This window comes from Cyanistes caeruleus, chromosome 6 (genome assembly GCF_971803275.1).
Source record: "Cyanistes caeruleus chromosome 6, bCyaCae1.hap1.1, whole genome shotgun sequence".
Lineage (NCBI taxonomy): Eukaryota > Metazoa > Chordata > Aves > Passeriformes > Paridae > Cyanistes > Cyanistes caeruleus.
This window is the reverse complement of record NC_141706.1, coordinates 62,855,078-62,882,143: the sequence shown is the minus strand read 5'-3', so window position 1 is coordinate 62,882,143 and position 27,066 is coordinate 62,855,078. Positions and strand designations below refer to the sequence as shown.

The 27,066-nt window shown below is 44.4% G+C and overlaps 2 protein-coding genes across 2 annotated transcripts in view; both read left to right on the top strand.

Moving 5' to 3' along the window:
* The first annotated feature begins 39 nt into the window (after positions 1–39).
* On the top strand, positions 40–8,725 carry SNAPC1 (small nuclear RNA activating complex polypeptide 1). Its single transcript, XM_023927148.2, has 10 exons — positions 40–271; positions 1,026–1,185; positions 2,218–2,358; positions 2,801–2,905; positions 3,797–3,955; positions 4,368–4,442; positions 5,065–5,127; positions 5,972–6,113; positions 6,781–6,861; positions 8,340–8,725. The coding sequence occupies exons 1-10, from the start codon at positions 144–146 to the stop codon at positions 8,366–8,368; spliced, it is 1,083 nt and encodes a 360-aa protein (XP_023782916.2). The 5' UTR covers positions 40–143; the 3' UTR covers positions 8,369–8,725.
* An 11,798-nt stretch (positions 8,726–20,523) lies between these two features.
* Positions 20,524–27,066, top strand: part of SYT16 (synaptotagmin 16) — an 89,392-nt gene continuing 82,849 nt past the window's right edge. Inside the window, exon 1 of the mRNA XM_086892419.1 lies at positions 20,524–20,591. The gene's annotated coding sequence lies outside the window, so the exon portion shown is untranslated. The remainder of the gene's footprint in view (positions 20,592–27,066) is intronic.

Below are 27,066 nucleotides of genomic sequence, written 5' to 3'. Positions count from 1 at the left end.
GCGCTCCCTCACGGGCAGCCCGAGCGGCCCCTCCCGGCGCGGGCCGTGCGCAGGCGCGGGGCGGGAGCGCAGGCGCCGCGGGGCTGTTGTGGAGCAGACGCGCATGCGCGGAGCGGCCGCGGGGTCGGAGCGGAGCCGGCGGGATGAACGACGTGCCGGGGCTGAAGGAGGACTGCGAGGAGCTGCTCAGCGCCTTCCAGCAGGCAGACACCGTCCGCTTCGAGCGCTTCGCCGAGCTGTGGCGGCAGCGCCGCTTCCACACCGTCTTCTAGTGAGTGAGGGAGGGGATGGCTTCCGGCCGCCCCTCAGGCCGAGCCGCGCCTGCCCCTCGCCTTTCCCCTTTCTGCCCCTCGCCTTTCCCCTTTCTGCCCCTCGCCTTTCCCCTTTCTGCCCCTCGCCTTTCCCCTTTCTGCCCCTCGCCAGGCCCGCAGCCCCCGCTGCTCAGCTTCCCCCCGGGTACGAGCAGCCTTAAGGGGAGTGCGGGTGAGCTGTGTGCCCCCTCAGGCCTGGCTCAGGGAGAGGTTGCCTGGCTGGGCTCTAAAGCAAGAGGAGCATCGGTCCCTCTGTAATGATGGAAGAGTTTTAAACTCGGTGTATTCCGTGCATTAGGAATGTGTGTGATTTGAGCACTGACTCCACAGGGGGCTTGGTGCAATCCTCGTGGGATTTAGAAGTGTGATCGCAGGACATTGCGTGTTTCACTGACTCATAGAATATCCTGAGTTGGAAGAAACCCCCAGGAGTCCAGCTCCTGGCCCTGCACGGGATGCTCCAGGGGTCATACTGTGTGAACCTTGTCCAAACTCTTCTTGTACTCTGCCAGGTTGTGATTCTGGAGGTCATCCTCTGCAGGGCCGGGAGTTGGACTCAGTGATCCTTGTGGGTCCCTTCCAGCTGAGGACATTCCATGAGTATATATTTTTTAAACATCTAAAGTTTGTTTCTGCATTATTAATTTTTCTGAAGCCTGCAGTTTTATATTTACCTGCTTTAGCATGCTCCCTTTTTTTCTCTGTTTGCTTTAGTGGAAGAATGAGAGCTTTGGAGAGGAATAAGCTCTCGAAGAAGACTCTAGATGTGGCCCTGCAGTACTTCTTGCCCCCCTACTCCTTCCAGATCCGAGTTGGTGCTTTGTACCTTCTATATGGGCTCTATAATGCCCAGCTTTGTCAGCCAAAACAAAAGGTAATTGTTCCTGAGGTTTTTCTCTCAGGAGATACTAGGCATAAGATATGTGGTACACTGCTGTTTGCTTTGTCATCATAAATAGTTAGGGCATTTCCTCTTCCTTTCTTAAAATAAAAATACTTAAAGCCAGATTGTAAGCTATTGGAAAAGGCAGGGGTGGAGAATGTGTTCATCAGGGTAAGAGAACTCCATTACAGCCTGAGTTACTCTTTAGAATTCCAACAGAATGGAGAGTGACTGAATTGTTTCCACTTTCTGTTAACCAGAAAAGGAATTCATAAATAGGTTAAGAGTGTGCATGCCTGAATGACACCCTGCTTGCTGCTTTTAGGAGACCAATATCTAAAGGAATTATAAACTCAGTGCAAGGAGAAGTGGTTTGCTTAGGAACTTTGTGATATATGTTGTGTGCACATGCAAAATTGAGTCCAAATTCTTTAAACAGCAAACTGAATTTGGAGTAGTCTACAACGATGCCACGATGTCTCATATTTTGACCTCAGAGAAATCAGTAACTTTTTATGAAGGTGAATTTAGGCAATTTTAAAGCCACTGCTGGATAGCAACTGTAAGAGGGTACATGAGTTATCAAGAAAGTTAAGCAGAGAGAAGGTGAAGTGGGCAGAGTGGATGTGACAGGAGAGAAAGGAAGAACTAAGGGAAAGAGAACATTTATGAGTATTTCAGTGGCAGCACAACCTGGTATGAGTATTGTTTCCTATCACTAGTGAAGGGGAATGTCTTAGGTGCAAACTATTTTTCACACACTTCAGGATGTGAAGAGTGAATATTTTCACATATCAGAAAGGACTTGTGTTTCATGTCACTGTCAAAAGAAAGTATAATAATCTTATGTGCATAAAATGATGATGGTAATAGCAAATATATATATATATATATATATATAATGGGATCCTTTCTGCAGCTCTGGATATCCAGGTATTGTCTGTAGTCAGATCACGGTAGTCAGCTCAGTTAATTTTTATGGTTGAAATACTGGTTTAACAGTTTGTAACTCTTTTGTTGCAGATCAGAATTGCACTCAAGGATTGGCCTGAAATCCAGAGATTTCAGCAGGATTTGGTTGACTCCCTGCATTATGATGCAGCCTATGTCTTTAGGAGACTGCGACTTGCCAGAGCCTTCCACTTCACAGCAATGCCAAAGCTAGTGAGTTATTACATTAATGTCTTACATTTTGAAATAAAATACCCTCATCATTCAACAGCTGACAGTACAACAGCACTCATGGTTAGCTCAGCTTTGAGGTTGTGGTAAAATGTGGTATGTATGGCTTTACATAGGTAGGTGATGAAAAGCTTAGAGGATGTTTGAATACTTCACACCTGAAAATATTTTTTCAGTATATGATGTTCTTAATATATTTGAGATGTCTTACCCGTTGGGGAGTGATGGATTAAATTCTTAACTGAGAATAATTTGTGAAAAGTGCTGGCTCTGAACATATGGCAGGAACAGTGTTGTTGGTGAAATGGTTTTATGCCTTTCAGTATCTCCCATCTCCTGAATGATGGATATGCAGTAGGAATTCTCAAGAGGAGGTTCCATTTAAAGTTTTCTTTTAGGTTACAAACATGGCCTCTTGTTTCAGCTGACCTACAGAACTAAGAAGAAGATTGAGGAAAATTATTTAAAAGAAGAATTTAAGGACCCGAGTAACAGAGTAAACAGCCTCATCAGTAATGATGTATTAGAGGTACAGTAATCTTTAAACTACAGATTAATCATGGGGTTTGTTTTGTTTTAATTTCTCTGTTGTCCAAGAGCTTTAACTTCTCTAATCAGCACTGTCTTGTCCATTGTCAGTCCCTTGTGGAACATAGACTAAGATAATTTTACCAGACACCCAGAAACGTGGCATTTAGTTTGGAAGAATTGTGATATCTTTTCCAATACTGAAGTATGCCCTAGTGTTTTGTGGTTTTGCCTCAGTAAGATGTAAAAGGGTGTAAATGGTTAATTGTCACTTAGAGAAAAATGGAAAATGGGGGAAAACATGTTTGTTTTGATATGTCTGCAGGTTGCAGCTGGAGGATTGATACTTGTGGTAATATGAATTTACTTATCTGCAAGTTCATAGCCTTCTCTCACCTTTATTTCTCCTTTCAAAGCTTGTTGTTTTGTTGTTTTTTTTATTATACAATACATTTTATAAAAACCTGAGTAATTCAATCCAGGTAAAGGTTCTTATAGCACTCCGTGGTAGAACTTTCTTTGCAGGTTTTTTCATTTATTGCTGGCAAATGTGTATCAGTAAGGTTGACTGCACTGTTGCAGAAATTTGTAAAGTAAAATGTTTCCTCCAGAGAGATGAAAATAAACCACAGTATCAGAATGAACCTTGCGTGAGCAGTGGCCCTGAATAACCTTCTCTTTAGCTTATTTGGTGGCTCAGTTCTGGTTAGAAGGATTTCTTGACTCTAAAACTCAAATAATCTAACCAGAATCAGTTTCTAAAATTCCCCCTGGTCCAGTGGTCTCCTTAGAATGGTTTCTGTAACCCTGGGTTTGTGTGTTGAAGACTAATATTGTTTTACTGCTGGAATCTTTTTTCCCTGAAAGACACTTCTTTTAAAAATATTTTCAGGAAATGATGAATATTCACGACCACTATCAGAAAATGAAATGTGTCATTTCAGCTGACAAATCCCAGCCATACAAGGCCCTGAGCTTGATAAAAGATGACTTTGTGGTTAATCTCAAAGACATAACCTTGGAACATCAGGAATGGCAGCAGGGCAGAATGGTAGGTACTGCCAGCCACTATGCTGTGGTGATTTAGCAGGTTGGGTGAACATGTAAGAACTGGGTTTCTGGTGTGATTGCCTCTGAGCTGGTACATCTCAGACTGAAGGAGAAGGAACTGACACTTAGGCATGGAATGTGTGAAACCTGAGGCAAGGATGTGGTATGGAAGAAAGGACTTATGGGTGGTCTTGCCTCTGGCATACCACAGCTGACTGCTGAGAGGGATGCCCTGAAGGTCTGACCTCATGAACTACTTCTGTAACACATTCCTGGATCAAAGAAAGGCCACAGTGTAAGGTGGATGTAGAAAATGGACGTGTGTAAATAGTTTTCTTGTTTTTTTACAGTTCTTGGATTTTAGCTGTCTTGTAAATGACAGATGTTTAAAGAAAAACACTTTTCTCCCACAGAAATCATTCCAAAGTGCTAAAGAAACTGATGAAACAGAAAACAAAAAGAGAGAAGAGACTTTGCTAGAATCAGAGGTAAGGAAACTGAACTACTTTGCTGCATTGCACAGGCCAGGTCTGTTAATTTTTTGACTTCAGATCTCAGGCTAAGCAGTGTAGGTCAGAGTTTGATAGTGTCAAAATAAATTCCAGGGACAGCTGGTGGGGCTTGGTTTTGTTTTTAACTCGTACTGTTCTCTGTTGAGCTCTGAGCATTTACTCTGTGACAGCTCTTAAAAGACCACAATAAAAAGTCTCTCTCAAGTAAGGAGGGAAAAGAGCTCAGCCAAACTCCTTTACACTTCCTCCTTGAGTTTCAACTTAAGGCAATATTCATTTGTTATGCTACAAAATTGTCTCATGTTGTATTTGCTTATTTCAACTTTGAGTAAGATGTGAAGTTTCAAGTTTGATTTTTCTCCTCCTGGGCTTTCTAACAGTGAAGGCAACCAAAATTATGCTGCATCTTTTTAATGAAATTTGTACTTCTTTTTTCCTTGAAGTACCATTTTGGTGGCGTTGAAATTATGTAGAACTAATTATAAAGTTAGAGCTGTAGTGAGGTATTACTCAAGTGGTTGCCTGATGTAATATCTCATTACAGTACTGCTATAATAGAATAAAAATCTTTTCTGACTGGACTTTTGTTTCTTCACAGGGTTCTGAAAGAGCAAATGCCCTGGCCAGAATCAAATACAAGTCTTATTCTGCAGCTATTGAGGTGGGCATGAAAATTGATAATGGGGATGTATTAATTTTTCAAGAACAGTTTTAAAAGTACCAGTTTAATGTAAATGTTGGATCAAAAAGGAATGAGTTAAACTGCACTCCAGTTTGGAATGTTCTAGTTTTCCTAACACTTCATGGAAACCCAAAGCTCTTATTCTTCATTTAGGATATCTTAATGTCTATGCTCTCTTTAAGATGGAGGTTTAAGAAGATGTATAAAAATACCTGAGAGTTTAATTGCTCAGATTCCTTTGATCTTAAATACTGACATCTTGGAAGATGCCTGTGAAAATGGGACTTAGGAGTTTAAAGTCAGTTGGAAGTTCTTGGAAACTTTGTTTTAGTAGCTTCTCCCTTAAAAGAATATTGTTGATTTGTCTTTTTCATAGCAGTCCTATGAGAAATGTCTCAATTTTCTCTGTTTATTAAAATCTTATATCGAAAAATGTGTCATTAAATGAAACAGAGCTCTGGATTTTATACACAAGTCCAGACTTGTGAATGTGCAGTGATGTTTTCTAGGCACTTAAGCAATATAAGATGGTATGGAGGCTTTACAGTTTTTGGAAGTGTTTCTTTTGTGTAGGGGGATGCAACATGGTGTGGGTTGGTAGTAACAGAGAATGGATTGAGAATTAGTCAATGTTTCATTATCTGCATTTTAAGTTATACACCCATTAAATCATAGAAGGGCACTGTCCTGTTACAACTGGAGAACAGCAACTAGTGGGAACCCTCCCTATCTCTTTTTCACCCTGACATCAAGTTGATGCTTTGGTCAAGTGGCCCCCAGCAAGATCTGGCTGTAGAAATTCAGCTTTTTTTGTATCATTCAGGTTTCCAAATCCAGGAGACATCGTCAAGTGCAGTTAGAATCCTCTGAATCAGGATCCAGTTGTGGGAAGTCTCCGAGTCGAAGTAGAATCACCAGCAGGAGATCACAGCCAGCAAGGAGAAGATGTTCTTCAGAAGTTAGAGGTACTTCTCCATTCAATCCATGAACCTGGGGAGACTGCAAAAGTTTATCAGTTGCTTTGCTAGCTGGGTTAAATTTTCCTGTCGATCAGTGGGAAATTACATTCCTGAAGGAAATTCTCTTTCTGATATCCAACTTTTCAACTGATAGAAATTGTTCTGCTGTCTTAATTTTTTGTTTACTCCTTACTTGTTATAGGTTAAATGAAGCTAAACATCAAAATGGTTTTGAATTGTCTTTATTTTTTGAATTATCTTTATTTTGAAGATGGGGATTTAATTTCAAAGTTCCAAACTCTGTTTTCAGACTTGTTTAGCCTCTGCTAGGGAAAAAAAGTTACTGAAGAAATAAATCCCTCTTCAGAGATGAGCATTAGGCAGTGTTACCTTTGCTTGACTTTAAAAGAGTAGATGAAGTGTTTTGGAGTGGTAAGGTCATTTTGAATTATTGAACTGAGTTGGTGATTAATTTTTCTTCAAATTGATGGTGTTAATTACTGGTTATTGAAGGTTTCTTAGTAAACCATATTGAAGGTACTGTGAAAAATAGGTTTTTCTATGACATTTGACAGCATCTCAGGAGAGTAGCAATGAACAATCTTTTAACTATTGGATGAGGGATGTAGAAGCAAAAAAAAGCTGACACTTTTTCCTTAAAATCTGTGTGCAGGTGAAATGCAAGTGGCAAAGGAAACTGTAACTCGGCATATCGGGATGCCAATAATCACAGAAGAGGACTCAGATGAAGGAGGTACAAAGATTGGAATTCCAGCAAACCAGTGACTTGTTTTTAAATATCCCTCTGCTGTGTTTTCTGAAACTAAAGTTGATATTTTGGATCATGTATTTATGATTTCATTAGTTTGGATCATGGATCAAAACTAGATTTGGTTTTAACCTGCAAATTGTTGTATGAAAATGGAAACTTTGAAATGCCATAACAAAATCCCAAGCGTAATTTTTTTCTACACAGATTTCTTTGTAGTGTGTTCAGAGTTAGAATTGGTCCAGTTTAAAGGAGTCTTATTCTTCTGTAATACAAGTTTGTCTTGAGGAATTCCATTGTATGGGGAAAAGTGATTTTCTGGAAGTCACCCACTTCCAGAAAATGCCTGTTCTGGTAACTTTGGGATCTTAGGAAAGAATAGCCTTTGATTCCCTCACCTTTGCTGAGGGGAGAGAAGGTTCCTCTCTAGCTTTAGTGTCAGCTGGGCAGTGTTTCATGGATTGAGCATCCTCTGCTGTACTGGAAGTTATCTGACATCGTTGGGGGAGGACTCTGGGAACTGCAGCAGGGGAGTGAATGGCTTTGCTGTCCCTCAGGTTACTGGAGATAATGGAATTTTAATTGGGAAGCAGTGGTAAAGCAAATTGCTCAAAGCTTACAGTGGAAGCTTTTACAGTACTCTGCAGAAGCATTGATGTTGGATGATACTTGGCTGCTCTGCAACTCAGAAACTTCAGGGTCTGTTCTCAGCTGCTTGAGGAGAACATGGCACAGTATAAAACACCTTTCGCAGTTAATATACTATCCAAAATTGTGTGTAATGGAAGGATATTTAATACAAGGGATATTTAATATATTTAAATGTGTTAAAATACATTTTTTGTGACATTGTATATTTATATTTGCTCTTTTTTGAAGCAAAGGAGCATCTCATAGTACTGAAGTGAGATTACATTCTCTGGTCACTTTTATTTGTAGACAGTGGGAATTCATTCAATTTTAAATGGTCAGACTGAAGGTGCCATGGAGCATTTTATCTTGTACTTTATTTTCTCCTCACTTGTCTACTTGTGGACAAAAAGTTTCTTTCTAAATCAGGAATATTCTCCATTTCTCATAATTTTCTGGTAACTTCTGAAGCATTAAAAATACCCATAAGCAGTCTCTTCAAAGAGGTTTTGTGAGTATTCCATTTGTCATATTCACAGCAAAATCTGAAAGATGTTAATGAGGAGCAGAAAGCTTTTAAGATGGAATAAGTTTTGGAACAATATTCATCAGTGGCATTTCAGTTGATACTTTGAATGATAGTGTGCTGTAGAATGTAGAAAGATTTTTTTTCATATTTAAAAAACCATGGGGAGAGGGGCTGGGAGGGGATCTCAAGAGCTCATCTAGTTAAGTTCCTGTGCTGGATAGGATTAATTTTATTTGAACAATTCCCAGGAGGGAAGATGGATTTAAAAGCTTGGAAAAAAACCCTTCTCTTTATTTCCTTTCAGAAGTATCTCTCCCCAAGAGGAGAAGATGACATTGGAGGATCCAGTTGGAAAAGCACTAATGTTTTAATGACAAAATGAAAATGTCAGAGGTAACACCAAATGCTTGTTTTGGATACCTTTGAACATAAAAGAAGTGTCTGGGACCTGAACCACAGGTGATGCTGGAATACTGGTAGTGACTGGGATACTTCAGCTGTCTCATGGTGCCTTTATTCACCTGGTGAATGCTTCTTGTGGGACACCAAAGTTCCTGTGTCCTGGCTGAGATGAAAAGAAAAGGCTCAGAAAATATTTGCCCATGTAAGACATGTCTGTAATCCTTTATCTCTGAACATCAGGTTATTGACTGTTGAAAATTAGTACAATAAATTATTTTTCATGGTTGACTCGCTCCATTTTATGGCATGTAAACTTCACTGGTTATCATGGTTTGATCCCACACATGCAGCAATGAACTTGCTGATCAGCTCTTTGTTGTGCCCTGTCTCCAGCAGATCTGGAGTTACTGTGCATTCAAATGGGGGGGATGTAAAGGGTGTTTATTAATTCTGTAGATAACCCTAAGCTGTACAAGGGCAGGACTGGAATTCAAAATGAGGGGAGTGAAAGAAGTGGGTGTGGAAATAAACATGGATCTCAGTACTGAGAACAGGCACAGCATGGGGAAATGTTTGCTTGGCAACAGTGCAGCAGAAAAAGCAAATGGACTGAGAATCATCAGCTGGAGTGTTTTCTGTAAACACTAAAACCAGTAGAATTTGTGTCACTCAGCCTTGGAAGGCTGAAGCCTTAAATATCCCCATCTGACCACAACAGTTTAAGAAGAAAGTGGAGTTACTCTCCTTGGAATTTCTCCAGTTGATCACAGCTGTTCTCTAAAGAAAGGCCAAAGGAGTTAAGTGTCCTTTTCTACAAGAGGAAATATAAATTAGACATCTGAAAGATATGGATACAAGAGGAACCTAAATTGAATTAATTAGTTTGGTAGTATGATTCTCAAGGGCCAAGGAATTGAAGTGCTCTTACCTAGAAGAAAAAACATTTAAATGGAAATACAAATGGTTTTACCATAAAAAGGTTCCATGTTAAATGGGTTGGTTGACAAGGAGGAATGGGCCAAAATGACAAAGAAGTCAGACACTGGAAAAGCTGATGATGAAGTACCAGTGTTACACTTGACCTTGTTAATGAGAAAAGAGGAAACACTTTGTAATAAAGCAAAACCTTACTGCACTGTAAACTGGACAAATATTCAGCTGGGTAACCAAAGTCTTGATAGTTTAATCCAAAGGTCATTATTAGCCTAGATCTAATTATTATAGAAAAAGAATACTACTACACCAATTAAAAATCCCTATAGTGGTAACAACACAGTTAAAGTCATCAGACATGCATTTAATTTCTATTCTTTTTTTTCTGGTTTATCCTTCATTCTCCCAGTGCAATCTTTGTCCTGAGGCTGGGCTTAGGCTGGGGATGGAACATGCCTCAGATGTGGGCTTCTTAAAAGGACTCCTCTATGGCTATAAACGTTTTGGAGATACCATTTCTGTAAAGCAATTTAACTAAATTTGAGCAATTTAGTTTTATTTGGGTTTTCTGACAGTGATGATGCCTGTGCTTTTGTTATCTGCACAAGCCCTGCCTCTGTGCATTTTTTCTACTTTTTGGTGAGCAGGTACAAAGAAACCAGAAGATAACTCAAAGAGAAACTTGATCAGACTATTTTTGCTCCGTACCGTGTTTAAGGAACATATTTAATACTGTTCCCTGCACTTTTTCATAGCATGGCCATGTAATTTGCCTCTCCTTGTACCTTTGAACCATCCCAGGAGTTGAGTAATGGGTGGAATTTGTCACAATTTTTGATACTCGGTGATTTGAGTCCCCCCTGCATTCCTCTGCTAATGATTTACAAAGCGTGCAAAGGCTTGGCTAGGCACAAGGATGGGTGCATTCAACCAGCAGTTATTTTCATATTGTAATCATGAAAACAAATGTTCTGAAATTTGTTTATAAAATTACATAGATGTAAAATGGGAGTCATGATTAAGAATAAACTTAGAACTGCTGACTGGTGATGTTTCAAAACAGTAATCCTGAGAATGTGGAGGCAGCTGGAAGCAGAGTTTCACAATGCTGGTGTAATCTTCAAAAGGAAAAAATCCCTTGCTGCAGTCTGATGGGCAATTACAGGCTTTGAAAAACAGGAGAGGGACTTCCTAAAATGCTTCATTGGAGCAAGCAGCTGTCATTAAAAAAGCCCTCAACAATAATTCTGGACTTCCAAATAGTAATAGCAGTAGTAGACGTTCTGGGATCTAAATTGTCTCCTGGCTGGAGTCACAGCTACTGCAGTAGTTAAATTCTGGAAGGAAATTTAATCTGTAATCACTCCAGCCTAACTTCCAGCTGTGCTGGTGGATAGGAGTGAGGCCATATGACTGTGTGTATCTGGATGTTAGAGTTTTCAGAAATAAATACATATGTTTTGGCTGAAGCTTCTCTGAGGTAGATGCACAACTGTCTGTACATCCACAAGTAATCACCATTTCTTTGGCAAAGCTGAAAGATCCTCTTAGTGGAGGATTGAGCCAGTGCTCAGTGTTTGCAAGGAAAATGTGGGTGATGAAAAGCAAAATAAACCTAAAACACCTAGAGGTGACATCAGTTTACAGAACCACAGAATCAATTATCTTGGAAAAGACCTCTGGCACCATCAAGTCAAACTTTTGAATGATCACCACTTTGTCAACCAGAGCATGGCACTAAGTACATGTCCAGTCTTTTCTTGAACACCTGCAAACTGTTTAAGTGAAAGTATACAATATATTTTATATTTTTCTTATTAAAACAACCAACAAGGTCTAATTAAGTCAAAATAAGTGCAAAAGGCTGGACAAATTAAGCTCAAATAGCAGCTTGGGAATGCTCCTGTAAGCAGCTGTGCTCAGTCTGGAGGTTTTTGCAGCCTTCAAACTGAAGCTGAAACAGCAGTATGGGAGTGATGTGAGACAATTCCAAATGCCACGGATGACAGTGGAGATCTGTGTGTTTATAGCTTAGTGTCAGTGTAGACAACTTAGTGTCAATCTGGAATAACTGGAGAGCCCTACAATAAAAGGGATTTTGCTGTTTGTTATAAGGCCAAATTGTTAACTGTGAAGTAAATTTGTGTTGCTACCAATTGCACATCTCTACTGTAGTGAGCATGGAGAACAACTAATTAATCACCATCTGCAAAAAGATACGTTACAAAGCTGGAGAGACTGTTCCATTAATTCTAAACCCTTTCTTTTTCAGACTAAAATCAAAAGTCTGCTCTTTATTTTGTTGCTTTTTTTTTGTTTTGTTGGGTTTTTTTGTTTTTTTTTTTTTTTAGGATTCTAAAAGTAGAGCTGATCCTAAAGGACTAAAAGATACTTTAAAGTTTATTCTAATGTTCTCCTTATGTGTCTTATATAACAGGACCCTATGCAGAGTGTTTGTATTCTCTCATCACATAAGACATGCATAGCAGGTTTCTTCAAATGACACTGTTATTTTATCCCTTTTCTGGAATGTTTCGTTTTGAAGTTCATTTTACATCTGGAGTTGCCTATTTATATTTTACAAAGCTTGCTATGTGGCTTCCTCAGCCCATTTTCATCTCAGATCTGGGCATCCAGTTAAGGCAGATAATGGAATATATCCCTCCTCCATGTGCAGCCCATTTGGAAATGGGACTCCTGGAACTTCATCAGCTACAAGGAATTGGAAAATGTGCTAAGCTCTGTCTTGCTCCTAGCATTAGGACTTAGAATTGTAGAAGATCCTGAGATGGATGGAACTTAGAACAATCATTGAAGTCAAACTCCTGGCCCAGCACAGGACACCCCAAGAGTCATACCATGTGCCTGAAAGCCTTGTCCAAAAACTTACTGAACTCTGTCAGGTTTGGTGCTGTGACCAGAGCCCTGGCGTCCTGTTGTGTGCCTGACCACTCTTTGGGTGAAGAACATTTTCCTGGTGTCCACCCTAAACCTCCCCTGACACAGCTCCAGCCATTCCCTCGGGTCCTGTCACTGGTCACCAGAGAAGAAATCAGTGCCTGTCCCTCTCTGCCCCTCAAGAGGAAGTTGTAGACTGTGATAAGGTCTCCCCTCAGTCTCCTCCAACCTGAACAGACCAAGTGACCTCAGCTGCTCTTCACCTCTGGGCCCTTCTCCACCTTGGTAGCCCTTGGGTCAATCTCAATGCTGTGACATAGTTTGGCTGTAGTAGAAACCATCAAAGCAACATTTATCTTTCAGCAGCTTGAGCTTTCTGTAACAGACACCAAACTGCTTCCTCTTTATCACAGCAACGTAAGCCTGGATATGGGAAATAAGGCAGGATGGAAGAACCAGCCCTCAGCTGCGAAGGGTTACTGGAGTTGGGGAGTAACTCATTTTTTTCTTAACAGAGAGTTTTGTGTGGGTTTTGAAAAGTGAGGTTGCAATTAAACCCCAGAGCCAGGCTGCGTGCACCCTGCTGGGCAGGTGATTGTGACACAGGCTGCGAGTTGTCACTGTCCGTGCCTGCGGGGTGGGGGCTGCCTGTTGTATTCCACACGTGCTGCCAAGCGGCCAGCCCGCTCCTCGGGACCCATCAAAAGACGCGGCGCAACATTTTGGAAGATGCAGCGAAGCCCTTACCCTCCCCAGGCTGCATTTTGGGGTGAAATGTGGCAGAGCCCCGGCCCCCGGTGCCGCCCCGGCAGAGGCAGCGCCGCTCCCTCCCGCAGCCCCGCGGGGATGGACCGGGCGGGGATGGACCGGGCAGGGATGGACCGGGCAGGATGGACCGGGCAGGATGGACCGGGCAGGATGGACCGGGCGGGATGCACCGGGCAGGATGGACCGGGCAGGGATGGACCGGGCAGGATGGACCGGGCAGGATGGACCGGGTGGGATGGACCGGGCAGGATGGACCGGGCGGGATGGACCGGGCGGGGATGCACCGGGCGGGGATGGACCGGGCGGGGATGGACCGGGCGGGGATGGACCGGGCGGGGATGGACCGGGCAGGATGGACCGGGCGGGATGGACCGGGCAGGATGGACCGGGCGGGGATGGACCGGGCGGGGATGGACCGGGCAGGATGGACCGGGCGGGGATGGACCGGGCAGGATGGACCGGGCAGGATGGACCGGGCGGGGATGGACCGGGCGGGGATGGACCGGGCAGGATGGACCGGGCGGGGATGGACCGGGCAGGATGGACCGGGCGGGATGGACCGGGCAGGATGGACCGGGCGGGGATGGACCGGGCGGGGATGGACCGGGCAGGATGGACCGGGCGGGGATGGACCGGGCAGGATGGACCGGGCAGGATGGACCGGGCGGGGATGGACCGGGCGGGGATGGACCGGGCAGGATGGACCGGGCGGGGATGGACCGGGCAGGATGGACCGGGCGGGATGGACCGGGCAGGATGGACCGGGCGGGGATGGACCGGGCGGGGATGGACCGGGCAGGATGGACCGGGCGGGGATGGACCGGGCAGGATGGACCGGGCAGGATGGACCGGGCGGGGATGGACCGGGCAGGATGGATCGGGCGGGGATGGACCGGGCGGGGATGGACCGGGCGGGGATGCACCGGGCGGGGATGCACCGGGCGGGGATGGACCGGGCGGGGATGGACCGGGCGAGGATGGACCGGGCGGGGATGCACCGGGCGGGGATGCAGCGAGCGGGGCCGGCGCGCACCCTCCGCGTCCCCGCGGGCTCCGCTCCGCACAGCGAGCTCGGCGGGCCGGGCCGCGGCCATGGCCATGGCCACGGACGGTGAGTGCGGGCGGCCCGGGCTGCGGGATCCTGGCGGGAGAGGGAGCGGGATGCTGCGGGATGCTGCGGGATGCTGCCGGGAGACGGATGCTGATGGGAACAGGATGCTGATGGGAACAGGATGCTGATGGGAGAGGGAGCAGGATGCTGATGGGAGTGGGAGAGGGATGCTGCGGGAAGCGGGATGCTGATGGAAGCGGATGCTGACGGCCCCGGGGACGGGCACGGAGGGGGAAGCCGGGCCCAGCTCCAGTGGCCCTGCCCCTGGGACAGTGGGGACCCTCCGCCGCGGGGCCTGGCGGGGTGGGAGAAGGAGGGTCGGGGGTCACTGTCCCCCTCGTGTCGCTGTCCCCCTCCCCGGGCCGGCGGCGGGCGGTGCCCGCGGGTCTCACAGGGAATGGTGGCGGGATGCGCTGCCTGGGGCTCCTCAGGGAAAGGGTTCGTGTGCACAGACACCAATTTTTGGAAGAATAAAGGAATGGGAAAGCCGGCTTTCGAGATATTGCCTAGGAACAGGTGTTCTTGTAATCATGGGGGACTTGTCTGTGTCTGGGAGCCTGTGAGATGTTGGGTTTTCTTACCACAGTATAATAGAAATGATTTGAGGGATGATTGCCTCCAGATTTTTGATTGATGAGGGTGTTTTGATTGATGGTGTTGTTGACCCACCCTAGCTCAGCTTGTGATCCTGACAGTGATGCTGCTGCCAGGTATTTCCCTTAATATTTCATATCACAGCACTGGCAAGTTGCTGGACCTGAGCTGCTGCTGTTAGACACAGTCCTGGCAGTCTCCTCCTGATTTACTAGAAAAATGACAACTTCAATGCTTCTTGAAGATTGCTGGGTTGTTTTTGCTACATCTTTTGGCAGCTTTGGGGAAAATAATCACGTGAGATTTTAAGAGACGCCAGGATGGCATATAGCAGTGTATAAGCTCTCAGGAAAAAATCCTAGGCTTGAGCTTTTTATTAAAAAGGTTGGACTTAATCAGGAGTCTAATTCTTCTCCCCCTTTCTCCATTTGGTGATGTTCCTTTGTGGTTGCTGTTCCTCATTTTCTTTCAAGGCTGTGTCCCTAAGGAAGGGTCATCTCAGGCAAGGCCCAGGCTGAGGGGTGGAGTTGTGGATTTTCCACAGCGTGGAGTCATTTGGTGCTTCAGCATGGCCTTAGCAGAACTAGGAATTAACCTGGTTTGTTCTGAGTAGTAACAGTACACTTTTACCTTGCAGAATCTGTCCTTCCATGAGTTAGATTTTGAAGCAGGGATCCAGATCTGACAGTTGATTCCTCATCTGTTTGAAAATTGCTCAATGTTTTGATTGAGAAATAATAACCTGAAATGAAAAAGACTGGAGGGAAGCCTGAAGTTAAAAATAATAAACTGGCATTCCTTGGACTTGGTGTACTTAAATTCCACTTAGATATAAACTATGATTTTTATTGAAGTGGGAAAATCTGGATTGTTCTTGTTTGGCTGTGTATCCAACCTCAGCAGATGCCAGCCTTTCCTGTACTTGTATGGAGTGGTGGCACCATCAGCAGGACTGAGGGATTCTCTTGTTTGGGGAGCTTTGGGAGGAGCAGGGGCACCCTGAGAGCTCAGGCAGTGTCCACTTCTGTCCTTGAGTCAGAGCTGTTTCTCTGAGAAAGGCAGAAGAGCCAGAAAGTCTGTCTTCCTGTGATTCTGGGCTGCCAGAAGAGGTGTCAGTGTTGAACTGAGGTGATCAGAGATACATTTTACAGCTGTCTGCTCTGGTTTAATTGCTGAATAATTCATTGTTCCTGCTGTCTCAAGGATAAGAAGTGAGGGAAGTTTGGTTTCCAGTAATTATGGCTTCAGCTCAATTGGAAATGAGTTCAGCTTGGACGCAGTTCAGGTCAGTGCCAAACAGAACTGTGGATCATTTCTCTACATTTCTGATGCTTTTAATTAAAGGTGCAGGAGCCAGTGCTGATTAGCCCTTTATTGATGATCTGGATGAAGGGACTGAGTGTGTTGGTGACAGCATCAGGTTGGGTGGGAGTGTTGATCTGCTGGAGCTAAGGAAGGCTCTGCAGAGGGATGCAGGAGGCTGGATTGATGGACCAAGCCCAGTTTTATGGGAGCACAAGGTGAAGTGCCAGGTCCTACACCTGGATCACAACAACCCATGTAGCACCACAGGCTGGGGGCAGAGTGGCTGGAAAGCTGCCTGGAGAAAAAGGATCTGGGGGAGCTGACAGCAGTGAATGTGAGCCAGGGGTGCCCAGGGGGGCAAGAAGGCAAATGGAATCCTGGGCTGAGTCAGGAATAGTGTGGCCAGCCAGACCAGAGCAGTGATTGTCCCTCTGTATTCTCGCTGGTGAGGCTGCACCTCGAATCCTGAGTTCAGTTTTGGGCCTCTCATGTCAAGAAAGATATTGAGAGTCTGGAGTGTGTGCAGGGAAGGGAAGCTGGGAATGGGTCTGGAGAGCAAGCCTCCATTGAGACTGAGAGAGCTGGGAGACCTCAGCCTGGAGAAAAGGAGGCTCAGGGGAGAGCTTCTCACTCTCCACAACTCCCTGACAGGAGGGGACAGCCAGGTGGGGGTCAGGCTCTGTGGGGAACAAGCAATAGGACAAGAGGAAATGGCCTCAAGCTGTGCTAGAAGAGGTTTAGATTGGATATTAGGGGGAAAAAAAAATAATGGAAAAGGTTGTCAAGCATCAGAACAGGCTTCCCAGGTCAGTAGTAGAGTCATCATCCCTGAAGGGATTTAAAGGAGGTGTAAATGTGGCACTTTTGGAACATGGTTTAGTGCTGGGCCTGGCAGTGCTGGTTGGGCTTGGTCTTTTCCAGCCTAAACGATTTCATGATTTGACAGTATCCTCATAAAATTAAGACCATTCTGTATATTTTAAAATCAAAGATCTTCCAAGAGAATATATTTAAAGGAGGAAACATTTATGTGTCTCTTCAGAGTAGTTTTTAAATACTGGAAGTATATTGACTTCCATTTGAAAATTCATGTCATTGCATCTTGGTTTTGGTTTCCCTTTCTTGTTTCATTTTGATGTAACATTGCCTAAATTCTTGCTACTAATAGACCTGCATCACATCCAGCTGTGTTGAAAGCAAAGCTTAAAGAATGTCTGCTTTGTGGAAAATACAGATTGCACTTGTGTGTTCTTTTCTAAATAAGTGAAACACAGGTACTTGCACAAAGAGCCTGTGTTTGTGCATAGGTACCTGTCCCTGTCAGAAAACATTTAGGTACATAGTCAGACTTCAAAGTAAATTGGAGAATATTTAAAATCTGTTTCCTTCCTGTTTTGATTCAAGGGGTGTGGGGGGATGTTCTCCAGAGATGCTGCCTCTGAGGAGAGTTTGTTTTTCACAGAGTTAGGCACCTTTATATGTCTTGGAGGAGAGGGTGGGAAGGGCTTCGCTGAACAACTGGGCTGCAGTTACAAAGGTGCAGAGGGCATTCAAAATCTGAATCTGAAAGGCTGCCAGGCTTGTGAATCCTACTGCCAGGCTTAGAATAACGTTTTTAAAGGTTTGAAGACAAAAATGAGCTACCAAACCAAATATTTTTGATGTCACAGGGTACCTTAAACAGAATGTATCCCCGTGGCCTTGCTACTGAGGGCTGCAGCACTGGTTTAACATGCCTGGGTCACCGTGGAGTGTGTCCTGCTCAGTGCAGAGGGGTAATTATGGAGGGTGTGGTGTGGCTGAGGATGTGCTGGAAGCACTGTGGCAGTGAGAGCTCTTCCAGCTGTGTCAGGTTTTGGGAAGTGCAGCACTGTGCTTTGCCTTTGCTCCAATGATGCCAGCACTTCCTGAGGGACCCATCTGCAGGAGTCTGGGATGTTTATTGGCCTTCTTGGAGTGTTCTTTTTCTTCCTGAACATGTGGGAAACAAGGGAGTTTCATCTGGGTACGTCCTTCTATGGTGCTGCTCGGCTTAGGGACATCTCTTAAGTGAACAGGAGCAGTCATAATTATCAGGGGGCATTTCTAAAAGCATCAGGCAGCTTTATTTTGGAAAAGCAGCCTCTGATGTGCCTTAGGTAGGTTGATGGGGTTGAGTAGTCATTAAGGAGACTTTGTGCTCATGTCCCATTTGTGTGATCTGCTGTTGATGGCTCTGGTTCTGCACAAAGTTTGATCAATTATTCAGCACGGGATTGAGTCTAAGCTCTCTCAGAGCTGGCAAGCCACTAGCTCTACAGATTGGTGTGGTTGGTTGTTATTTAGGCACTCTGACTTTGCACAGACTGTTCTTTGTGTAGTTTTGGGAGATGGATTCTCAGTCAGAGGAGAACATGGTTATCAACCAGACACATACACACCCAGCCTATGAGAGTGGCTGTAATCAAATCCAGCCAGGAATGTTTTAATCACTCAGGGATGCTAAGTTATCTGTGCTGTCTGGGATGAACTCCTTGGATGCCTTCCTTTTTGTGCTTCAGATAGATTGGATTTGTGTTGGAGGATTAAGCAGGTGGGTAAACAGTCAGGTAAAATTGCCAATATTATCCATCAGCAGCTGCAGGGTTTGGTAAAAGCAGTGAAAAGTGACCTTGTGGCAGCCTTCTCTGGGTATGAGGGAGACAAAATGCCATTTGTGAAGTCCTGAGAAGAGCAGTGCCAAGAGGAGATACAATCTCAAGAACAAAGTCTCTGATTTCATCAGGAGCAGCAGACAGGTAGAGGAGGGCAGAGACAGTGTTAGCAAAGAATGGGTCCTGGCAGGGCACAACAGAGCCCACCCTGCACACAAACCCACAAAATCACACTTGTTCCTCCCTCTGCCCGTGGGATCACAGCTGCACTGCACATCTGTGTGGAGCAGCTGGGGGGAATCTCCTCATTAACACAGTCCCCACTTGTGGCCTGGAATGAGCTGTGTGCTCATTCCAGCTGCCAGGGAGAGGAGTGCAGGGTCCCTCGGTGGCACTGGGGAAGGCAGGGGTGCAATGGGGCATTTTCTCTCTGAGGGTACCTCAGGGTACCACTCTGACCCCTCTGCTCCACAAATACCTTTCACATCTCTCTCTGCCCCTTGCAGGAGGCACAGCTGGGACTCGTGTTGGGATTCAGCCACAGAGTCCTAGAATGGCTTGGGTTGGAAGGGGCCTTAAAGATCATTTAAGTGTAACTCCTCTGCCATGGGCAGGGACACCTTCCACTAGACCAGACCTTGCTCTGGTGCTGACTTTGAGACTGTGGGGGTTTTGCTTCTCCACCCTGTTTGCCTGTGCTGCTTTTATAGTGCTCTGTAATGAATTATTATTATTATTATTATTATTATTATTATTATCATCATCATCATCATCATCATTTAGTGACTCAAATGCACAAGACACTGGGTGCCTCCAGGAGTGGGCAGTCAGTCCTAATTAGCCTTCATTGGCTTTTATAGGGTTTGAAAGCATCTGGGAACTTTGCAGATAGTGCTTACTCCTACAGCTGGCAGGAGTGTTTTTAAGAATGCTGTTATTCTAAAAAAATAAAAAATAAAAAATACAGGTTTTCAGATGCCAGAACTCCTTATTTTGGGTCAATTTTGAGAGGTTTTCAAACTCTCAAGCACTTCTTATAAAAATCAAAAATCAAAATGTGGTTTACATCTCAGAGGTGTTTAGGGAGCATATTCAGATGATGTACGTAAATTTTAAAAATTTCCCCCAAATGTTTCCCATCATGTTATTCTGACAACCAAGTGCTTGCAGGGTTGGAACAAAAATGTTTGGTAGCTGAACAAAAACCCAGTAGTTTTAACAAAGATCTACTCAGGCCCTTGTGGTGTCCCACTGCAATTGAAAGAAGAGAGCTTTCTAAAAGAATTTATTGCTCTCTGGTGTGGTACTTTCTCTTTTCCTAAGCATTGTTTCTTCCTGTGTGGGGAGAGGGATTCTGCAAATAGAAGGCATCCACACAATGCTGATTCTTGTTGGTAATGTGAATTTGATCTCAAGATAAGCATTTGGGCCACTGCTTAAAGGCAATTATTGGGATCTTGAGGTTGTTGACTGCAGAAAAGCATTTGTTATGTATTTATCAGACAATGGCAAAGGGGCATGGACCACTGTTCTAGAGTGGGAATTTCTTCTCTCTTGTTTCCTAGTGGAACAAACATTTTCTATCGATAATGTTGTTGAAAATACTTCAGGTTTGTTGGCTGAAACCCGCTTTGCGCAACGTGCCTTGGTTACGCTTTGTGCTTAAAAACTTTGAGTCAACCCTGAAGAACAACACAATCACCATAGAAATCACACAAAATGCTTCATGTGTGGGTGGGTTTTGTCCTCTCTCTTGTTTTGCAGCACTTGAAATTTTCAGAGTTTCTCTCCAGAGCAGCAGATAGAAGGAAAGAAGGCTTTGTTTCTTTTCATTGCCACAAGGACTAGAAGGTTATTTGTTGTAGCAGCTGATATTTTTGCCTCATGATTTACTTCAGATCTACACATTTAGGTAAAATACCTATTATTGTTTGATGAAAGTGTAGATTTTAGTTGGTGAAGTTGTGATACTTGCCTTTAAAGTCTTAAAAATGTGCATGCTCCATGAAACATGCGTAGAGCTACAAATTATTTTATTTTCTGGGTACAAAAATTACTTTAGAATTTCTGTAATGTGAACACTGCAATTATATTCATTGGTCTTCATGTGGGGGATCCAAGTGTGCTGGGAGTCCTGCTGAAAAATTAGTCCAGGAGGTTCTGATGCTTTACTTCAGAGCAAATGTTGTAAATTTGTTGGGTTTTTACTGAAGCTGTCAGAGATAAGATGTGCAAATGCTTGCAACATTTTGCAGCGGTGCTTTGGGGTTTGTTCTGCAGTTTGAATTACTTGGTTTGCTCCTCTGCATTTCAATATAACATTAATAATTGTTTCCCTGGCTTAATTTGGGTTTTATATGATTGTTGTATCACAGACTTTTCAGTGGAAGCAGAATTCATTTCATGCTGAAGTCAGAAGACAGCCTGTAAACAAATGAGGGTTTATTTCTGTTGCCATAACTTGCATTGGGAAGTTCTGCCGTGTTTTTTGAGGTAGTTCACAGTGAGGGATCTGACAGTCTGCAGGTTTTTCTGTCTGTGCTGTTCATGCTGTGTATCAGGGTGGTCATCCTGTCTGGCTGCAAGAGCCACATGCCAGCTCTGTCACGGGCTAAACCATCTGATGTGCACCTAATTGTGCATTAATTACATATTTACACATACCCATTTCATAGGACCCATATGTAAGGGACATGGGTGGAAAATAGTGATGCCACCACCCAGTTAGAGAGCCTTGACTGTGTCTGATACTCTCATTTTAGCCCAAATACTGGCAACCTCTCCTTTTTCATTACCCAGGCCACATGATCTGATCTGTCCAAAATGACAAAATGACCAGAGAGCTGTAATTTAGAAAAGACAAATGGAAAGTTGTACCTGGAGGAGGAGCCCTCAGACTGTGCTGTCCATGCTGGTACAGCTCAGTGTTTGGCTTGGTGCTGCTCATGGATTTCCTCTTTATCACTGGGGCATGTGCTGTGGAGGTCAAGAGGGGCAGAGGAGGCAGGGGATGTGCTGTTCCTCACCACTCTGAAACCTGTGTTAGGTATGTCTGAGTCACAGAATGGTCTGGGTTGGAAGGGATCTTAAAGATCATTTTGTTTCTATTCCCTGCCATCCCTTTCCACCAGGTTGCTTCAAGCCCCATCCAACCTCGCCTGGAACATTTCCATGGGTGGGGCAGCCACAGCTTCTCTGAACAACCTGTGCCAGGGCCTCAGCACCCTCAGAGCCAAGAATTTTTTCTTAAAATCTAATCTAAACCTACTTTCTTTCAGTTTGAAGCCATTACTCATGGTCCTATCAAGAATTACATCCTTCAGGCTCTGTGAAATGTCAAGGCGTTGCCACTTGCTCCTTGGCTCAGGCCTCCCAAGCCTGTAAGCTAATGTTGAAAAATCAGTAGTTTTAAGTCTCAAAAAGCACAAACACAATGACTGACTCTGACCTTTACTCTGCTTACCTCTGATTTCCAAATATTTCTCCTGAAAAAGCATGAGCTGGAAAGAGAAGTATGAAACAAAGCTGACCTTCTCTTTTGTGCTGACTTGGGTCCAAGTGCTACAGAGTCAAGAAGAACACCAAAGAACTTAAATGTGTTAGCAACTTTGGGAACAGAGCTGCAGGCCCTCCTGTTAGAGGAAAAGGAATGGATTAAAGCTTTCCCAACAGGCAATCTCAGGGGGGGAAGGAGTGATTCTAGTGGGCATGTTTGTTTTCAGTGCTTCCACAGCAGTGACTGTGCAGGGTATGTAGTCATTTATTTGCCCTGCTGAAGGCACAAGGACAGATCTCCAGAGCTGCCCTTCTCCACATTTGCCTTCCTGTTGCTTCCTTGCTTTTTTGGTTCAGTTCTTTACTCTCTTCACTTCCCCAATCTCCCTCCAGGGCAATGGAAATCTGGGAGTTGTGCTTGTCTTACTCAAGAGCTGGAGACCCTGAGGGAAGGTTTTCTTCCTGGATTCTGCAGCAGGATCCATGAGGAGCTTTTGTCAGACCTTAAACAGAGCAGTCACACAATCCAGTAACCTGCCAGGTGTCTCCATGGGAAGCCCTGCAGCCTGTGTGGCTGGCCCTAAGTCAATCAATGTGAGAGGCAGAGCAGCAAAAAGGGAGAATGTGCCCCTTTCTTGGGCTGGAAAGAGGAGCCTCCAGACTCCTGAAGTGCTGCCCACGCTCTCTGTGCTTGGCTGCAGCCACCACTGGGGCATGAGCAAGAAGTCAAGACAGCCTTTTGTGGGAAAGGAAACTTTCTCAAATGGAGTTCCCAACGGGCTTGTGCTCCTCTGGCCTTTCTCTTTGGCCCACTGAACATTCAGAAGGAGCAGCTCCAGCAGGGTGTACTGAGAGATAATTCTTCAGGAGGGCCCCACAGGGCAGTGGGGATGGTGGGGTTCAGACCCTTGGAGGCAAAGCCAGGACTTCCCCTCAGGGCTGGCCCACCTTGTAGCCATGCTGGAAAGGAAAAGTGCTGCCCATGTGATCTCACATGTCGCTTCAGCTCTTTAGTGATGGATGATCTCACCAGGAAACGTAGGCAGAAGTTTCTGTGCTCTGGGTTATGGGGAGGATTAGGTATGAAAGAGTTCTGCTGTTTTGGTTCATGCTGTCATGGTTTCTGTGAGCAGGTGGGTGCCCAGGGAATTTTAATGCAAAAAATGTCAGATCCCCTGGGATTAGGTGTCAACTGACTGATGATTTTGAGGAATGAAGTCTTGAATTTGGCACGTAAAAATAGCAGTTGCGTGGGACCTTGTCACTGATTTCCTTTGAGAATCAACCCTTTTCTGAGAACTTTAACTTCGGGATTCTGCTGGTGTTGAGTTCTAGTATGTAAATATTCATTCACCAAATCTCACTCTTCTGCACTCTGCCCCCAGTGCCTCCCTGTAGCATTTACTGTGCTAATGGGGTGACAATGGGTTACGTGTTGCATAATGTGAGGAGTGTAAGGCCTGAACTTCACATGGCTGGAAATGTGTTAGTACCATGATAATCACAAGGTAGCAGCTGTCTTATCCTCTCTTTTTATTTTTCTTTTTGAAACCCACTCCACTTGTTTTATAATTACTTGGGCTCATTATGAACGCAAAAATAGCTCCTCTATTTAAAGAGAACAGATGGTTTTTCTAATGATTTTTTCCTTAAGATTGAATGAATTGTGGTTGACTCAGAAACTGCCAGCCCAGAAACGTATGTTTTGATTAGAGAAATACTTGATTAGGTTAATTGAGTGTGACTCAGTGTGATGTACCTTTGGCCAAGTTAAAAGCTTTCCAACTTCGTCTTGGATAGAAGCTGCAGTACATCTCTGAGGACAGGGCAGCAGGGAAGGGAGTGCAGGTGAAGATGGATAAGCCAAAGGAATGTAACACTTTCAGGAGGACTGGGAAGCATTTAAAACATGAGACACATTTGTCCGTTCACATCTTGTTCCTGAGAGTGAGGTCTTTGCCAAGAGCAAACTCCTTCCAGTTTCCATCTGAGAGGCCTCCAAAGGAGCCAAGCTCAGACCCAAACTGAGACAGCTCAGGGTGGTCCTGGGGACCCAGTCTGGAGGAGACAGTAAGCTGTAGAGTAAGTCTGCCTTTGGGAAGTCCCTGGGTCATGAGAGAGAGCAGGGGTTTGGTTACACTGAGCCTTGCTAAGATAAAGACTTCAAAGCTGTGTTTGTGACATCCAGGAGAGCGTGTCTTTTAGCAGACAGGTAATTTTTCTGGCTTTAATAGAAAAGCCTCCTGAGCAGGCTCAGTGTCACTCAAGGTGCTTTTGTTAGGCCATGGAGTGAGTTTAATGTGCTGTAATTTCCATGCAAGCTCAAGCTTGGTGGGGCAGGGTACAGCAGAGATGATGTGGAGCTCAGCAAAACAGGTTAACTTCAGAGAATAACCCTAAATCTCCAACTTCTTGACTGTTTTATCATGTTTGCTGGAGACCAAGGGATTGTGGTGACTCTCTGAGAACTCTTCCAGATGCTGGCATGTTGCCAGAAAAACTCTTAAGAGATGTGTTCTGTGCTCTTTTCCTCTGTGACTAGAAATGGCATGCACAAAATGCAGTCCTTGTTGTTCCCACTGTAATCCAGGAGTTGGTCTGGGCAGTGTCCAGGACCATCTTCTAGAGCCTCTTCATTTCCTGTGGCTGTGCAAGTCTGAATATAATCTCAAACCTCTTTGAGAGGGTCCCAGCAGTACTGCTTTTGTAATTCCCAGCATGTCTTTTAGCAGCTGGGCAGCCATTCTTTTCTCTTTTTTTTTTCTTTTTCCCCATTGCTCCTTATTCCCTCTTCCTTTCCCCTATGTGGCTCATGAAACAGAGACCTCCTTCTCCAGAGCTGACCTCAGTGGTGCTGCTGTGGTGCAAATGTGTCCATGTGGCTGCTAGGATGTGATATTGACAGAGATATTTGCTGTAGTTTGATAAGCCAGGGTTAAGGTGTGTTTTATCCTCTCCTTGCTGGATTATGAATGGAAAAGTTATTACAGTCAGCTGCTTGAAGGTGGGTATGTAGGTACAGTAGTGAGCTGTGTTGGAGGATCTTTCATTATGAATCTGAGAGAAAGGAACTAAAACTAGTTTAAAATCAAAGCAAAGCACTCACAGGAGCAATACCCATCTTTCTTTAGCACTGCACAGAATTTGGATGCAGCAGGTCTGAGTGCAGCAATTTTCCATCCTGAAAGAAGCAGGTAGATTCTTTGTCCTGTGATCTGAGTTACAGGATTAGTTGTGGCTTTGGGGGATGGAGAAAGACATAAAAAATACAATATTTTTCTCTTTGTTAGCATCTTTATTTCTGTAGGAGATAGAGATGCTGATATTGAAAGTTCTTCCTAAATACCTTATTTCGTACATGTGCCTTCCTAAACAGAGGCAGGGACAGGTGAGATATTGTCCAAAATACACTGACAACCACCTGAAGGGTTTAAATCTGAATATTTTTCTTAATATGTTAATTACTGGCCATGCCTCATATCTGGTGGACAGCACTCCCCTCTGTGGTGTTTTTAGAGGCAATTTTGTATGAATTTTTGCCTAGATGCTGGAATGGAGAAAGTGAGAGAGGCTCTAGAGGGCAGTGCAGCATCCCTGTGATGGGAATGCCTCCAGGATTCGTTCACAGGAATCTTATTCTTCAGGATCATTGCTTAAAATAGATAAAAATAAGATAGAATTAAGCAGTAGTTTTTGTTATTTCACAGGGAGTTTTGATTATTGAGAATTTTTTGTACCAGGAAGACTGAGCCCTTTTTTATAGAGGAGCTTTGAAGATTAGACTGGCTGTACTAATTTTGAAAAGGTTTTAATCTCTTAGGAAAAAAAAATTACCATATTTGTGTATAATTTAAGGAAACAAACAAACCAAAGCTCATTCCTCCTGTGCACCTAGCAGAGTCCACATAAGAACCATTTGTTTTCACACTGGTTTTCCCTTTCTCCAGCACAGCCTTACAATGCAACACATCCTTTGACTGGATGTGCTCCTGTTTCCCTTGTAGAGAGATAAATCAATAAATCATTGTGTCAGCAGAGCACAGCTTGGAGCAAAATTTCCCTGTGCTGGAAGGTTTTGAATTCAGTCCAGGTGGGAGCTCAGATGTGCCACACACACCTGCCTGCTGATGATACTGCAGGGCTGCATCCAGAATGGCAGGGTGCTGATGGAGGGTGTCAGCAGCATTCAGGATGTGGAGCCACAGCCTGGAGTCAGCTCCTGCTGTCAGGAGGGGTCAGAAGCTCCTTGCTACCCCATAAACAGCTTATATATATGGCTGGCTGATTATTTAAGGAGCATTTGGCATGGGTTCTTGCTCTGTGAGAGGGTTCAGGTCTCCAGACTGTGTGGACTGTGCTGCTCATGTGGACAGGGGCTCGTTCGGTGCTGGGCACGGAGGAAATGCTGAAATCCAGCAGAGAGGTGTTTGAGCCAGGACTGTGCCACCACCACCCCTCTGTAAGGCAGCACACCAGGGATTTCTATCAGCTTCCAAGGCAGCAATACTTCTTCCAAATGAAAATCGACTGCCTTTCACAGCAGCAGAGAGGAGATGATCCCAAGCAGCTGCTCTGGGTGGATGCAAAGGATCCGTACGTGGGCTCAGCATTGGATAACTGATACCTCTGAAATACCTATTTGTTTGTTTTCTAAGTAGAGTACATATTGTTCATCTGTGCTAATTAGAGATGATGAGAGGAAAGGAGGGGCTGTGGATAACAGAGAGGACTTTACATAACCGAGGTGAAAAATAAGATGCTCTCATTTCAACCAGAGGGAAGGAAAATAGCTTATATGTACTTCCAGGAGAATATTTCTTTTTCTTTTTTGAAAAAGCAATGTTTTCTCTCTCCCTTCTATCTGCTTGCTTTATTTTCTCAGTTCTGCCTTT

Coding starts and splice junctions, on each gene's coding strand:
- SNAPC1 (XM_023927148.2), top strand. CDS start 144: ATGAACGACGTGCCGGGGCTGAAGGAGGACTGCGAGGAGCTGCTCAGC. Junction 2,906..3,796: donor TCAGTAATGATGTATTAGAG/GTACAGTAATCT, acceptor AAATATTTTCAG/GAAATGATGAATATTCACGA. Junction 6,862..8,339: donor AGAGGACTCAGATGAAGGAG/GTACAAAGATTG, acceptor ATTTCCTTTCAG/AAGTATCTCTCCCCAAGAGG.